The sequence below is a fragment of the Agelaius tricolor genome, unplaced genomic scaffold (assembly GCF_023055355.1).
Source record: "Agelaius tricolor isolate 1412-34295 unplaced genomic scaffold, bAgeTri1.0.p SCAF_4, whole genome shotgun sequence".
NCBI lineage: Eukaryota > Metazoa > Chordata > Aves > Passeriformes > Icteridae > Agelaius > Agelaius tricolor.
The window spans coordinates 41,972,729-41,986,505 of NW_027269264.1; the positions used below are offsets into that span (position 1 = coordinate 41,972,729).

General features: G+C 40.5%; 1 protein-coding gene and 1 long non-coding RNA gene across 2 annotated transcripts in view; one reads left to right on the forward strand and one right to left on the reverse strand.

Annotated features, from left to right (window-relative positions):
* Positions 1–10,474, reverse strand: part of LOC139589223 (uncharacterized) — a 48,001-nt gene extending 37,527 nt beyond the window's left edge. The window contains exon 1 of the long non-coding RNA XR_011678975.1: positions 10,274–10,474. This is a non-coding gene — a long non-coding RNA (uncharacterized lncRNA). The remainder of the gene's footprint in view (positions 1–10,273) is intronic.
* LOC139589222 (molybdopterin synthase sulfur carrier subunit-like) lies at positions 9,985–13,391 on the forward strand. The gene is made up of 4 exons (XM_071425434.1): positions 9,985–10,127; positions 10,450–10,571; positions 13,070–13,216; positions 13,316–13,391. Exons 1-3 carry the CDS (start codon positions 10,116–10,118, stop codon positions 13,194–13,196), a joined length of 261 nt encoding a protein of 86 aa, XP_071281535.1. The 5' UTR covers positions 9,985–10,115; the 3' UTR covers positions 13,197–13,216; positions 13,316–13,391.
* Positions 13,392–13,777: the final 386 nt, after the last annotated feature.

Genomic DNA, 13,777 nt, shown 5'->3' on the forward strand with positions numbered 1-13,777 from the left:
AAGAAGTTCACTGCAGTAGCTTTACCAATCATACCAGTACCTGATTTCCATGGTAGAGATATCTGGAAAATCAGTCAGAGTTAACCTATGGAAAACATGTTAGTGCTTTTGTTCATGGAAAGATTACTCTTTTAATAAACATATTGTTGAGTTTTGGGGTTTTCCTATTAATTTTAATATTAATAATTATTTCAAACATGTCACTTGAAAATCAGGAGCCTTTTAGGAAACTTTAGATCCTGTATCACAGAATCTTCATGTTGTTAGCACAGCTGGATTTGGGAAATGATCCATTTGAACTCATTTACTGTTATTTGGGTATCGATGTGGCAAGGAAGAGGAGCTCTTAAGTATACAGAAAGGTCCATGCTCTCATTGAATACATATTAGCAAAAGAGAAGAGTTGAGGAAAACACCACACATGATTCCTGTCATTATTTCTAAATTTTTTCCAGAGTTGCCACTTCCCAGTACAAGGATGCCTGTATCTTCAAAGCCTGCATGCATCTGAACTCCTCTCTACATCACTGCTTTCTCCTGTGCCACACTGGTGTCATTATTTGTTTGTTACTTTTAGCACCTGGGTCTTCACGTACCAAAGATGAGACAGGTCAACTAGTGTAAGTTTCTTATATAGAATTACAAGCCATGTAGCAGGTGGGTCCTGCTTGATTGACCTCTACAGCCTTTCCCCTCATCCACAAGTGGGTCACCTTGTTAGAGAAGATCAGGTGAACCATCCAATGTCTAGATATGGCACCTGGGGACGTGGTTCAGTGGTGAAAATGTCACTATTAGGTTAACAGTTGGACTCAATGGTTTGAGAGGTATCTTCCAATCTTAACGATTCTATGGTTCTGTGCAGAAGACACCATTACTCAGACCCTAGTTATAAATGCACACCACCACTTAGAAACCAATGGGACTATTTCACTTTGGCTGTCTAAAAGTTTTGTGTCTAATCTTGTCTCAGATGATCCTTCTACAGTCAGTGAAACTATACAGTTGCCTCTAGACAGCAAATATCTTACTCAGGATAAGTAAGTATTAGATTGGTACAAAAAACCTGAACCACTATCTGAAGATGTCTCTATCTCTTCAACAACTATAAGAAAAACCTAGGCAACAAATTAAGGTTCATTACACTGGACAGCTAAAAGTATATCACACTACTCCTATCCTTTCTGACAGATCCCTGCTCAGAAGCTTTCTACAGAAATCTCCGCTACTCTAGCCAGAGTTGCTACAGCTTCAGTTTACAGTCTTTTGTTTTTAATCTTTTTCTTAGTTCTTGTTCCTGCAATGACTTTGGAAGTTTCTCTAAGTTGTTTGTACTACTTAAATGCAAGAGGCTGTGACTCACATGTGCCAGAAATCCTGGCACACAGAGTGTTATCAGCCTTACAATTCCCCTCAGGTATGAGCACTCCCGTAGTGCTACTGACCCTCTCAGTCTTTTACTCAGCAACAAAGCTACATTTTCTGCCTTATTCCTGTTGGCTCAGTGTGCATGTTGAAATCTCAGGTCCTCTCTTTTGCATCATTAGATTTGTCTTCTTCTCTAGGGACATAGAATTTTTCTCCTGTATTATCAGCTACATTGAAATAAACTGAGGTCAGACTTCTGCTAAAAGTGGTCTAGAATCTTAGAAATCCTCTGGTGTTTCCAAGGCATCAGGCTTTTCAGATAGTGAATATATATTCAGCTAATCCAGACTTCTAGATAGCGGATCAAATATTTTATGGATCAAGCAGAACCTCTTCTATCGTAACCTTTTGAAACTCTTACTGGCTATTTTTTCCTTTTTGTTTTTTAGAAAAAAATGGACTACTAAGTCAACATTTTGCATCAGGATTTTCAGTAGATTCAGATTTTCTCAATTTTTTAGTACCTGTTCCCATGCTCAGGTTACTTCTCATGCTACAAAACATGCTTGTGTCTGTATCTATGCTTCAATAAAGACTGAGAGTAATTTAACACCTTTTCTGATTTTTCCAGCTCTATGGGCTTTCTACTGAGAAGAAATTTTCCTAGGCTTTTTCCACTCCACTCAGAGAGCTCTGTTCTACCATGATAACTTTAATATAGAAAAAATGGCATTTTGTTTCTCTAGGGAGTATATGTATCAGGGGAGCATATTCCCCAAGACCAAGATCAGCCCCAGAATCCCAATTTCTCCAGTTCACACAAACAGTCAAAGGAGAAACAGGCTTGGGCAGGGGAAACCAAGAGACATCAAAATTATTCTTTGGAAAAACGTGTAGGTTTCCACTTCTTAGAGTCTAGAAAGATTAGCTTCACTGAGCTAAAACATTTTGTGAATGTACTCTGAAACATTTTTGAAATCCCTGACTTCAAAAGAAAAAGGAAATTTTTCTTCAAAAAGCTATCAAATTGTTTTCAAAGAAACATAACCTTTACATCTCTTCATGTTGTGTGCACTTGTCTCTGTCAAATAACTGTGTGGTCTGCTTGGGTAGCCTTCCCTAAAGTGGGTAACAGACTGATACCTCCTCCTTACAGCATGCAATCTGCTGGTCCCTGAGGAAAGCCTCAGGCCTTTGCAGTTTTGATTGCCTGAAACTTTAGGAGATAGAAGAGGAAATGAGATTGTTCCTGTAGTGTACATTGGTCGATATTCTTAATATTCAGCAAGGAAAGGAAATGGACAAGCTTGGTCTTGGATCCTCAGCCTAACCCAGAGTACAGTCATTAGTACTCTGTACATGTACAGAGTACATCAATTACCCTTTGCATTTTTTTAAGATTGTATAACTTTTATTATATATAAAAATAAAATAGTAAAAATAACCTGATTGTATGCTTGTCTACAAATGGAATGGGTGTTGACTGCATATTGTTGTGGGTTTAATAAGAACGAAGCTAAAACCTCAGGATATTTGTTCTGTTTCCAAAGCTAAGAAATACTAAAATTTACCAATTTAAATGAATGTTCTTTCAGATTCTAATATATAGCCAAATAAAAAAATAATTTTGATTTTATTTATTTTAAAAACTTAACATCCCCACATCTCTATGTGATTGAAGTATTTTTCAAGATTTCTGTTGCATGTAGAATTCAGGGAAAGAGAAAATATTGCTGCCCTAAGAATTGAAAAAAATACCCCAAAATTGGAGAACTGTAACATGTAACAGCTTAATCTTTACTCCAGCTCTGTAAAGATGGAGCAGCCATTGATAAACATGATCATTTCAGAAACAGGTTTCACACAGGTCTGAGAATAAGATGTCAGCTGGTGCCCTCATGTGGATAAGTGTGCCACTATATATAATAGACAATGAAACTTTTGGTCAAAACAAAGCCATAGAAACTTTAACATCTCAGATTTGCACACAGAATTTGTACAGATGGTTTAAGGGTCTTTCATTATCCACTTGCAGTACAGGCAATGCCATTTACTTAGTTGTAAGCAGAATTTGCTACCTGGATGCCATTATACAGCATAGCTCTTAATGTAAATTTTAAGTATGAAAATGAACTCATTATCTGCAGAACCACAATCTCTCTCCCTCAAAAAAACCCCTATGGATTCATACTAAAATGTAAAAGTATCAAGTGACTGGCTTTCAGAACTAATCACACAATGTTTTTCCAGGGTTTGGAAAAATTTCAACAGAATATAACCTTTTTAAAGAAACACCTTTCCTATTTACAAAGGAAGCATTCCAGTTGTCAGCCATCACAGAGAGAAGCTGAATATGACCAGGGCATATGGGCTGGTGGAAATAATGCCTTTCTGATCAACCTCATTGGAAGACACCATCAGTCAAGATCTAGGCATGATTTTCTAGAAGTGTGCAAAACAGATGAGTGAAAAGCATAGATCCCTTTCAATAAGAGTATTCCTTTTCAATACTAATTCAGTTTCATACATGCACCATGTGGTGATGAACATCTGCAGGGACCAGCAGGGATCCTGTGGATGGCAAGTAGGCAGGTACGAGGTAGGCAGGATGAGTAGGCAGGATGCAAGCTGCAGCCCACCCCCTGCTAGAGCCAGAGCAGGTACACGTCTACTGTACAACTCTTCCTTTGGAGTGCTTATTAAAGTGTATGCATTTTTAACTCTATAACTTGAAAATATTAAACTCTAAGTGTAGAATTAATCAAGTTGTGCAACATTTTACAGAACCAGCTATATAATATTTACATCTTAAATGTAAGGAAAAGATTGAAGGCAAACCTTCTACAATATGTTAACAGATTTCAAAAGGATCACCATGTCATATAGCCAGAATCTAAACCTAAGATAGACTGCCATTTGCAGAATATTCTATTACAATCGTGATGTGTGTGCCCCCAGTGGCAGCTATTATGAAGATACTAAACTGAAATACTAATCTCAAATAATAGTAATTTAAAATTTCAGCAAAACTTCCCCATTCAAGCCAAGTAAAGCAGCTATAATGATTAGAAATAATGGAAAGACAAGGTAACTTCAATCTGTAATTTGACATTACAAATTATGAACTAGTAGAGGTTTTCTTCATTTTCATCTGTCACCTACAGATCTGAGTAGTTCCTGGGGATTTCCACTGGCTTCAGAAAAACTGATATTCTGAAATGTTTCTTACTTTGTACAGTATTTTAAACTCTTACACGTTATGATAATTAGAGTGCCAACAATGTAATCTGGGAATGCAAACCAACAACTATCATTTATCTGCCAGCCTTTCATGTCTCCCTGTTCTAGGTGCTTTACAAAAGGACAGAAGGGCATACAAACATACTGAAATACAGGACCAATTTTATCTTTCTAAACATTATTTCAGATATCTCATTTGATAGTATTCCAAATTCCTTGCCCTATAACAACTTTTTTACAGAAATTCGGGACCTTTGCAGGAAGCAGTGCATTTTTGACAACACTTTTTTTTTTCCAAGACAAATGACACATTTAATCTTTTAAATATTTAGACAATCCAGATCAAATATTAGCCAGGCAGTTCAGTACAAGGCAGTTTCAAATATGACGTTCTATGGGTTAAAACCTGCACTTTCCTTTGGCATTGAAGTTTGCAGAAATAGTGTTTTATGCTAGCATCAATCCTGAATGCCCTAATACCCTTTCCCATCATTCTTTGGAGCATGTGTTGTAAGACTTAATAATCATCAAAAACTCCAAAACTGGCTTTACTCGAATGATGATGGTGTGAATTCTAGTTTAATACCTTGAGCTACCTTTTTGGGCAAAGAACAGTATAAGAAGGAAAGAAGTAATCTCTCTAAGAATACTGCAGTTGCCAACAGAAAAGAAAAATACTTTATACAAACCCTGAAAATTTGTGGATTTTTAAAATCTCATTGAAGAAGTTACACATTTCACTTACTGCTGTTGCTCAATAAAAATAAATTCTTGTAGAAAAGACTTGCCCATAAATGAGACAGTTGAACAGAAAGACTTGTGTGTCTATGAATTATAGTTCCGGACTGCTTATGCTTTGCCTTAAAGCTGTGTATTCTTTCTCTGTACTTGTGCAATGCAATTATATTAGAAGGCCCTCTTAAAACTGGGTGATCTATTGGTTTAGGGATCTAAAGATTGATTCCAGATGTAGTCCTGCTCTTCTAGCCCTTCAAAAAGTAACTACTGCGCCATCTGTTTTGTAATAGACAATTTCAAAGAGTGCCAAGGGAAATGTTAAATACATTGGTCAAACGGCCACATATACCTCACATACAGGAATCCTAGAGGTCACAGTGTCTCAGACAGATTCATATTTTCAAGTTTTTCCCTCAAATGTTCCACTATGGAAACTCAAGAAACAGCTCTCCTTCCTTCCAAAATAGGAAGATGTTTTCCAGATTATTATCAGTGTTGACACGTATGATCCCAAATTCAGACCTGAATTCAGTGGAATTACTGGAATTCACAGTGACATCTCTCCTGTACCTGCCTGACTTCTGGATCCTTGTAGATTATTCCAAATTACTTTTGGGGTTGTTTGGGTTTGGGGTTTTTTTGGAGGGGTTGGGGTGTTTGTTTTTCCCTTCTTTTCCTTTGGGTTTTTTTTTGTTTGTTTGTTTGTTTTGGTTTTGGTTTTTTTTTTTTTTTTTTGTTTTGTTCTGGGCCTTTTTTTTGTTTTGTTGTGTTCTTTTTTTTTTTAAATGAACTCAGTAGCAAAAATGTAATACTAAAATGACTTCAGATTTGGCTGGTTGCCCAAGGAATATGAAGGGTGTGTGAGGTAATGAAGGGTTATTCCATGACATGAGTGATAATTTTTCTTTTCCCTAGTTATTTCAGGAAGCTTGAAGTAAAGGAATTTTCTTTGTTCTTCTAAATAACGTCTTATGCATCAACATCTCAAAAAAAAAAGAGCACTCAAGTCTGACATCAACATGGCCTAAATTCTTCGCAACAACAAAACTGGAGTAAAAAACATTCTCTGAAGATTTCCCAAGTATAAATCTGAACTTCAGAGCAGCAACTCATGATTTATACCAAACAGTCCTGAGAAAATGTTTAAAATGAAAACAAAAGGAAACAGAAAATCTGCTAGAAATTAGACAATCACAGTCTTGTGCAGTCCTAGAGAGACTTTTTTTTCTGCAGCAACATTAGGTAAATCATTGGTAAAAAGAATTAAAGATTAACAACATGTCTCCAGTTCAATCCTCTTTGGTTTTCCCAGTGCCTCCAGTCATATTTTATACCAATTCTTGTACTAAGTTGTTACAAAATTAACTTAGGACTAGCAGACAGAGTAGTATACCTATTTAAGTATTGCTGACTTTGCTGTGGCTCTCTCTATTCAACATCACATGCAGAATTAGTGCTTTAGACTGTAAGCAGAATGTCTGGGCATACTCCAGCTACATCTAAAAGTTCTAAGTTTCCTGATGGTAAGTAAGAAAGAAATTAGTAGGTAAAACATCCCTATCTAGAATATTCCTTAGAACTGAGCTTCTTTAAGCTGCTATTTGGGAAGTGTAAGGATATCCCACATATACAGGAAAATTTGAATTTTCAGTATTAAACATTATTAAAACAAAGAAAGGTTATGAAGTGGAACAAGAAACACCTGTTTTGGAGGACTTCATAACAAAACTTTTTTGAAATTGAAGACATCTGAAAGAAATAAATTCTGAAAATGTACATGATGTACATTCTAGCTAATGTACATGTTGGCATGGGAGAATACATACACGCCTTTCTGCTACAGCAAAGGCCCCTTTACTTAGGACAAGATATAATTGAAAATAATAGACTCAAGAAGTAACAGAACAAGATATTATAAATTGCAGTTACCGATATTCCAACCCAAAAGGTCCAAGAAGAAAATAGTGCCTGAAAGAACGATACAAAACAGGAAATATTTTAAGAGAATATCATATAGACCTAGTCTATATAATAATGGATAGTTTTGAATCCTGGTTTCTACAGAGCTAGCATATCTCCTCCAGAGCTATAAAATTATCTCTTATTTAATTTTATGTAGGTATCTATACTCTCCCCCCAAAAACACCAAACAAGCCAAAGAACCAAACAATCAAACAAAATCAATCTGGATAAAACTCATCCTTGCAAACCAAGAAGTGTAGTTGTCCCACCTCTTGCTGAGGCTGATGTTCCTGGAAGATAAGACAGAATAAAGAGGTATTTAGGGAGAATTTTGTTTTAGCCACTAATACTACACCTCATCTTAATTCCTGATTTTGATTAAGAACTTTTAACTGCTTCTTAGCTGTTCAAGAACATAGATAATGGATCACAAGAGTCACAAATCATACTCTATTCCTCTGCTTCCTAGGCACATAATCTGCCTTTAACTAAATCATGTAATGCAGAGCTGAAGACTGATCCATCCTTTGAAAAATACTCAAGAATTGGTTTAGGTGAGTTATTTCTTCGAGATCAAAGAAAGAAAATCCAGAAATTCACTGTCAGTAACCCATCTCTCCTTATTCCATAGTTGTCTTAACCCTAAATGTACAGATAAATCCTTCAAAGCTCACTCCTTCAAAGCTCACTGTTTTCTGGGCTGAGAGGCTAATTTTCTCCAGCTGAGGCCAGTACTCCTCCACTTCACTCTGAGAACACCTATTATGGTATACCTTTTGCATGGGAAAAATGTGCCAGCCACTTGCTAGCTACTGGCTGGGTTACACACACCATGTCAAAGTGATCTATTCCATCTAAGATGTATAGATCCAAAATTACTCAGCCCAGAGAAAAAAAGAAAGCAATTATTTTGTTCACTTGACACATGCTGTGTTTAGGAGAGTTCAATTTGTAACACCAGTTAATCATTCACAAAAGAACACAATTTTAAAAAGTAACTTATTTGTTCCTCGCAGCAGAGGATTAAGACACAATGTACTGAATAACTGGTGCAATACAATTGCTCTCCAGAAATGATTGTATTTCTATCACACACTTTTTGAAAAACGTAATCACTTTAACTTTCATTGTTTTTGTAAATCAGAGAATTATTATGCAGAAAAGTCTGCTTCCTTTCTCAGTTTTGTTGATGGTGGTTTTTGTTGTTTGTTTGTTTGTTTGTTTGTTAGGTTGGGTTTTTTTAATTGTTTTTTGCTTTTTTTCACCGACAGTGTTGCATCCAGGAAGGACTGATGTTCTTGTCGAGAGAAGGGCAATGGAGCTGGGACATGGTCTGGGGCACAAGTGCTGTGAGGAGCAGCTGAGGGAGCTGGGGGTGTTTATCCTGGAGAAAAGGAGGCTCAGGGGTGACCTTATCGCTCTCTACAGCTGCCTGAAAGGAGGCTGTGGCCAGGTGGGGGTCAGTCTCTTCTCCCAAGGAACAAGCAGCAGAAGAAGAGCACATGGCCTCAAGTTGCACCAGGGGAGATTTAGTATGTATATGAAGAACGATTCACTGAAAGGGTGATCAGGCATTGGAACAGGCTGCTTAGGAAAGTGGTAGAATCACTGGCCCCAGAAGGGTTAAAAAAACCTGTGGATATGGCACCCAGGGATATGGACTAGTGGTGAACACAGTGGTACTGGGGTAACAACTGGACTCAATGATCTTAGAGGTCTTTTCCAACCTTGACAATTTAATGACCACCGGCCCAAATCACAATTACTGCCCATAAACTCTATGGCACTGATGGTAGGAGAAATGGGTGTGCATGCCTTTACAAACAACTAGATAACCTGAAAGAACCAACAGGTTCTGGAAGAATAGGTGTGGGGATACATGCTGGAGGGGAGATATGTAGTATGCGGATCTCTGAAAAGTTGTATCTTCCTAGTACCTCACCCTATGGGAAAAGCAGGATGGCGCTTAGAATAAATGGAGGCTGCGTCTGCTAAAAACTGGAGAGATCCTAGATGGTTATGCCCCAGTGGGATCTCCCTAGTTTTCAGTAGAGTTTGTTTTTGCAGGACTCCTCTGTCTCATTGTGGACCCTGGGAGTTGGCAGAATGATTTTCTGCACACTGCTAATGGCTGTGGACTTACCCCTGGTTTGTCTGCCTGGAGGAGCTCCTCCATTACTGCTGCGAGGTTACAGGTGTCACCAGACAAACACTACAGAAATAACCCTGGCCACCCACAAGGAGTAGTTTTGGGACACAGTTATGCCGTGTGGAACAACTGCTCTGGGTCTCTCGGCAGCACTTTCTACACACCCCGTGTCACTCTCCCCTCCCCGGTGAGAGCCAGCGCTCTTCCACCCTGCTCACTTACTGCAGGCAGAGGTGAAACAGGCCCTAACCCTGAAATCCTGTGTCAGCACTGAAACGGATCCGTGGCTTTTACAGCAAATTCTACCTGTCCTGTGCATTTAGTACATGTTTAACACGTCAGGCTGTGGACGCATAATGTTTGCGAACATCTGCAATCCCGGTGCGCGCGGGGCTGCGAGTCCTCCTGAAAATCCGGCTTGTAAAGTGCCGTCCCTAACACTGTACCCTGAGTTTTGGGGCAAAGCCCCGGCATCTCCCGCCTTCGCCACGACCCGTGAAGGGAAAGAACCGGCGGTGCCCGGCCCGACAGAGGGAGCGGGCCTGCGGCGCTCCCGGCCAGGCCGCAGGGGGCGGTCCGGGCCCGGCGCCTCTCGCCCCGGCGCAGGCGCTGCCGGGGGCCCGCGGCGGAGGGCAGCTCGCCCCGGGACGGCGGCTCCATGCGCTGCCAGGTAGGTGCCACCAGCCGGCGACCCCGGGGCCGGTCCGGCCGGAGGCTCGGCCGGTGCCGGACAGGGCGGCAGGGCTCCCGCTGCCCCTGGCCCCGATGGGCAGCGGGAGCGGCCTGGGCGGCGGGCGCGGATCCGCGGTCACTCACCGGCCCCCGCCCTCTCCTCCTTTCCCCCGCTGTCCTGACAGCCGGGGCAGGAGGGACGCTGCTCAGCCGATCGGCATCGAGATCTTGGCGCTCTGGTTCCGGTCGTGTGCTGGTATTTTGGGAGCGGTGTTCTGGGCAGGCCCCGCGGCCCTGAGCGCTGTCTGTTCCCCGGGCAGGTCTCGGTGCTGTATTTCGCCAGGAGCGCGGAGCTGGCGGGGCTGCGCTGCGAGACCCTCTCGGTGCCGCGGGAGATCACCTCTCTGCAGCTCTGGGAGGAGATCGTCAAGGTCCACCCCAGGTATGCAGCAAGTTACCCTTGAGGTGCACAAAGAAACGTGGATTTTTAAATTTTTTTTTTTTTTTTTGTAATGCAAATTCGGTACTTAGCATTGGGCTGGAGCACATAGCAGTATTTCAACAAAACAAATGGTGTTACCTTCTTTTGGTAACCCTAAACACTAAATGTTTTGTATTTTGCACAGCTGGAAGTGTTGTAGCTTTTTGCATACACAAGGAGGGCCCAGGTGCGGGAGATGTACCCAAAACTGGGCCTGAGAGTACCCGTGGTCCATTGTCCAGGAAGGCTGTGGTGTGGTAACCTGAAAACTACCATGTTATTAGTCTGTGGAGAAGGTGAGATGTTGCAAGGAGGTATCAATCACAGCCAGGACAATAAATAAGAAATAAATGATAATATGTGGGTGTTTCCAATTGCTTAGGTTAGACATTAGGAAGAAATTCTTCATTGAAAGGATGCAAAGACATTGGGATGAACTGCCCAGGGACGTGGTGGAGTCACTGTCCTTGAAGGTTTTTAAGGGAAGATTGGACTTTGTGCCATGGTCACAGAGTGCTTTTCAAACTTAATTGATTCTGTGATTAACTGTACTGTGAGCCATTGGTCTGAGCCTATGGCACACTCTGCAATGCAGGTCAGGAAGGAAACTGAAGCCCCCAGAGGCTTCCAGCCACTCAGCCCTAACACAACAAATATGGTCAGCCACTTCAATGCTCTGAAACGTTGCTGTTTGCATTTCATAAGGAGTCTGGTCCTGAGAAAGTACTGTGTATGCTGTAAGGGTCTCAGCAGCATTGGTGCTCTTGGGGGTGTTAATAGAAATGTCCCCTCTGTTTAAAGCTGAGGGAAGGTACTCAGTCCTGTCAAGAATAAGTCTGATGGACAAAGGTACAACACCATTTTGGAGAGATAGAAGGGGGTAAAAAAAAGAGTAAATTATAAAAGAGGTTGTGGTCCTCAGGATTTAATGCTCACTGCTCTCGGCTTACCAAAACTTTGGACTTAGATGTCCAAGTCTTTCTTTAGTAAAATGCTCTTAAACACTGTGAAAAAAAATGAACTATTTAACATTGGTATCTGTTTCCAAGTGAGAAACTTTTCACAAAACACTGGACCAGGGACCTTTTCCTCACAGAGAATTGAAATGAAGTGTGTTTGGGTGCTAGAGGCAGTAGGGAATGCATATATTTTACTTTGCAGCCTTTTTGTCTATGTCAGAAGCAGCAGCAGCGCCATTGGTCATTTTGCTGTAATTTGTCAACTTTATCCTTTTATGAATGATGACTTGGGGCGGTAGAATTTTCTGGAAAAACTCAATATAATTGTAGGGCATTGACCACAGACTTCTATTCACATTGCTAATGCATATTCAAATTGCAGTTTGAGCGTACTTGACAGTGCTTTTCTGTTCGACACATTTTCCCCAACTAATTAGCTTGCAAGGGACTTTAATTAGAGCCTGTCCTTCTAATGGGCACTTCAGTTTCATGGTAGTGCACAGTTCTTTAGTGGCTTGCTTTGCTTTCATACAATCCCTCCCTTCAGTCTGTTCTCTGAATCAGTGCTACTGTGTTCTGCTCAGCCTGTGCCTTGACTACTTTTTGTCTATCTAGCTGGTAGGAAACAAGATGATTTTTACTTGTACTCTTTTGGTCTGCTTACTTGTTTCTAGGCAATACAGCTGAGCTGGTTATGCCAGATTTTGTAGTCTCAAAGAAGAACTGTTACCATGCCTGTGTCATCTGAAGTAAAATGCAGTCTTTTTTTCTCCTGTCTTACTGCTATGGTCCTCATGCTTGCTATGTAATTGTACTTAGTCATAGAAATGATTCCCTGCCTCATGATATCCAGAGCTATGGACTCTCTAAGCAATATCTCACATAAAAAATATGTAGAAGATCTGCCAGAAGACACATCACATTTGCTCTCTTAATTCTGTGGCCACTCCTTATCAATAGCAGGTTTCAGACCTGTAAGTACAAAAGATCCAAAGCCTCACAATGTCTGAGCACACACAACAAGAGCAGCTCTCTGATTACTGAATCTTCATGAGATCTCATGAACAGCATACCACAATGCTTCTTGATGTATAAGAAAATTGCTCCAGTCCTGCCAAACTGCATCAAGACAGTACTTCCTTCTAATCCCAGATTGGATAGTTGCTGCCTCTTGAGTTATCAACTTTTTTATTGTAAGCTTCTGAAGTAGGTCTGGTATGGATTGGTTTGTTCTAACATAGGCCTATGACAAATCCAATTCCTGATTTCTGAAAATTATACTGATCTAATTTGTTTTTGGCCATTACAAGAAAATCCAAGATTAGGAGGTGTGTGTTTGTTGTATTTTTGACAGTGTCTTGGAAGTGAAGTTATGTAAGTCTCAGTGGTTTTTACCTCAGCTGCCCTATACTGAGCACCAGTTTGCTGTTTAATGAAATCTCATGGTTAGATGCAGACATTGTCTGGAAACCTATTTGTGCTCTTTCCAATCCCCCTCAGGCTTGCTCTCATCCGGGATCAAGTGGTGTTTGCTGTTCGGCAGGAGTACGTGCTTCTTGGAGATCAGCTCCTGGTCCTGCAGCCTGGAGACGAGGTTGCCATCATCCCACCAATTAGTGGAGGCTGAACCTGCCTAGGTTCTGTTAGGTAGGTATCACTTACTGCCTAGTTTCCTGTGGAGTGTAATCCTGTGCTAAAATACCTCCTGAATTCTGTGTGATGTTACAAGAACCTTTTCTTGTTTAGGTCTGAAGATGTGATTGCAATTCTCTCCCTCCACCCCAGTACTCTTTTGAGAAAACTGAACTTGTGTTTCCGTCTGGTGAGTGCAGTTGTGCTGAGCAGAAGCTATAAGCCAGTGTACCAGTAAATGATTAACATGTATGCAGTAAATGGAAGACAATTGCCAGAAAGGTCAGGCATTGCTTTGAATCTGGGTTTTAGGTCTTGTTACTCTTTCCTGGTTGTTTCTTCCTACCAGTGGAAACTTAGCTTGCTTAAACAAGGTAATAATGAAAAATTTCCTGCCACTTTTAAACAGAAAAGATAATAAAGTAAAAATAATTGACTGCTGCTTAGAAATTTTGTTCGTTTGTGGCTGTTAAAAAGGTGTCCTTAGAATAACTTCATTTCTTTGACTGCTCTCAAGTGCCAGTTCATCTACTCGCTGCAGCTTGTTCCATTGCTGCTGATCAAATTACTTCTCAT

What these genes read in the sequence shown, in the direction of transcription:
- LOC139589222 (XM_071425434.1), top strand. An exon ending in ATCGTCAAGGTCCACCCCAG is followed by an intron (nt 10,572 to 13,069) that starts GTATGCAGCAAG and finishes AATCCCCCTCAG; the next exon opens with GCTTGCTCTCATCCGGGATC.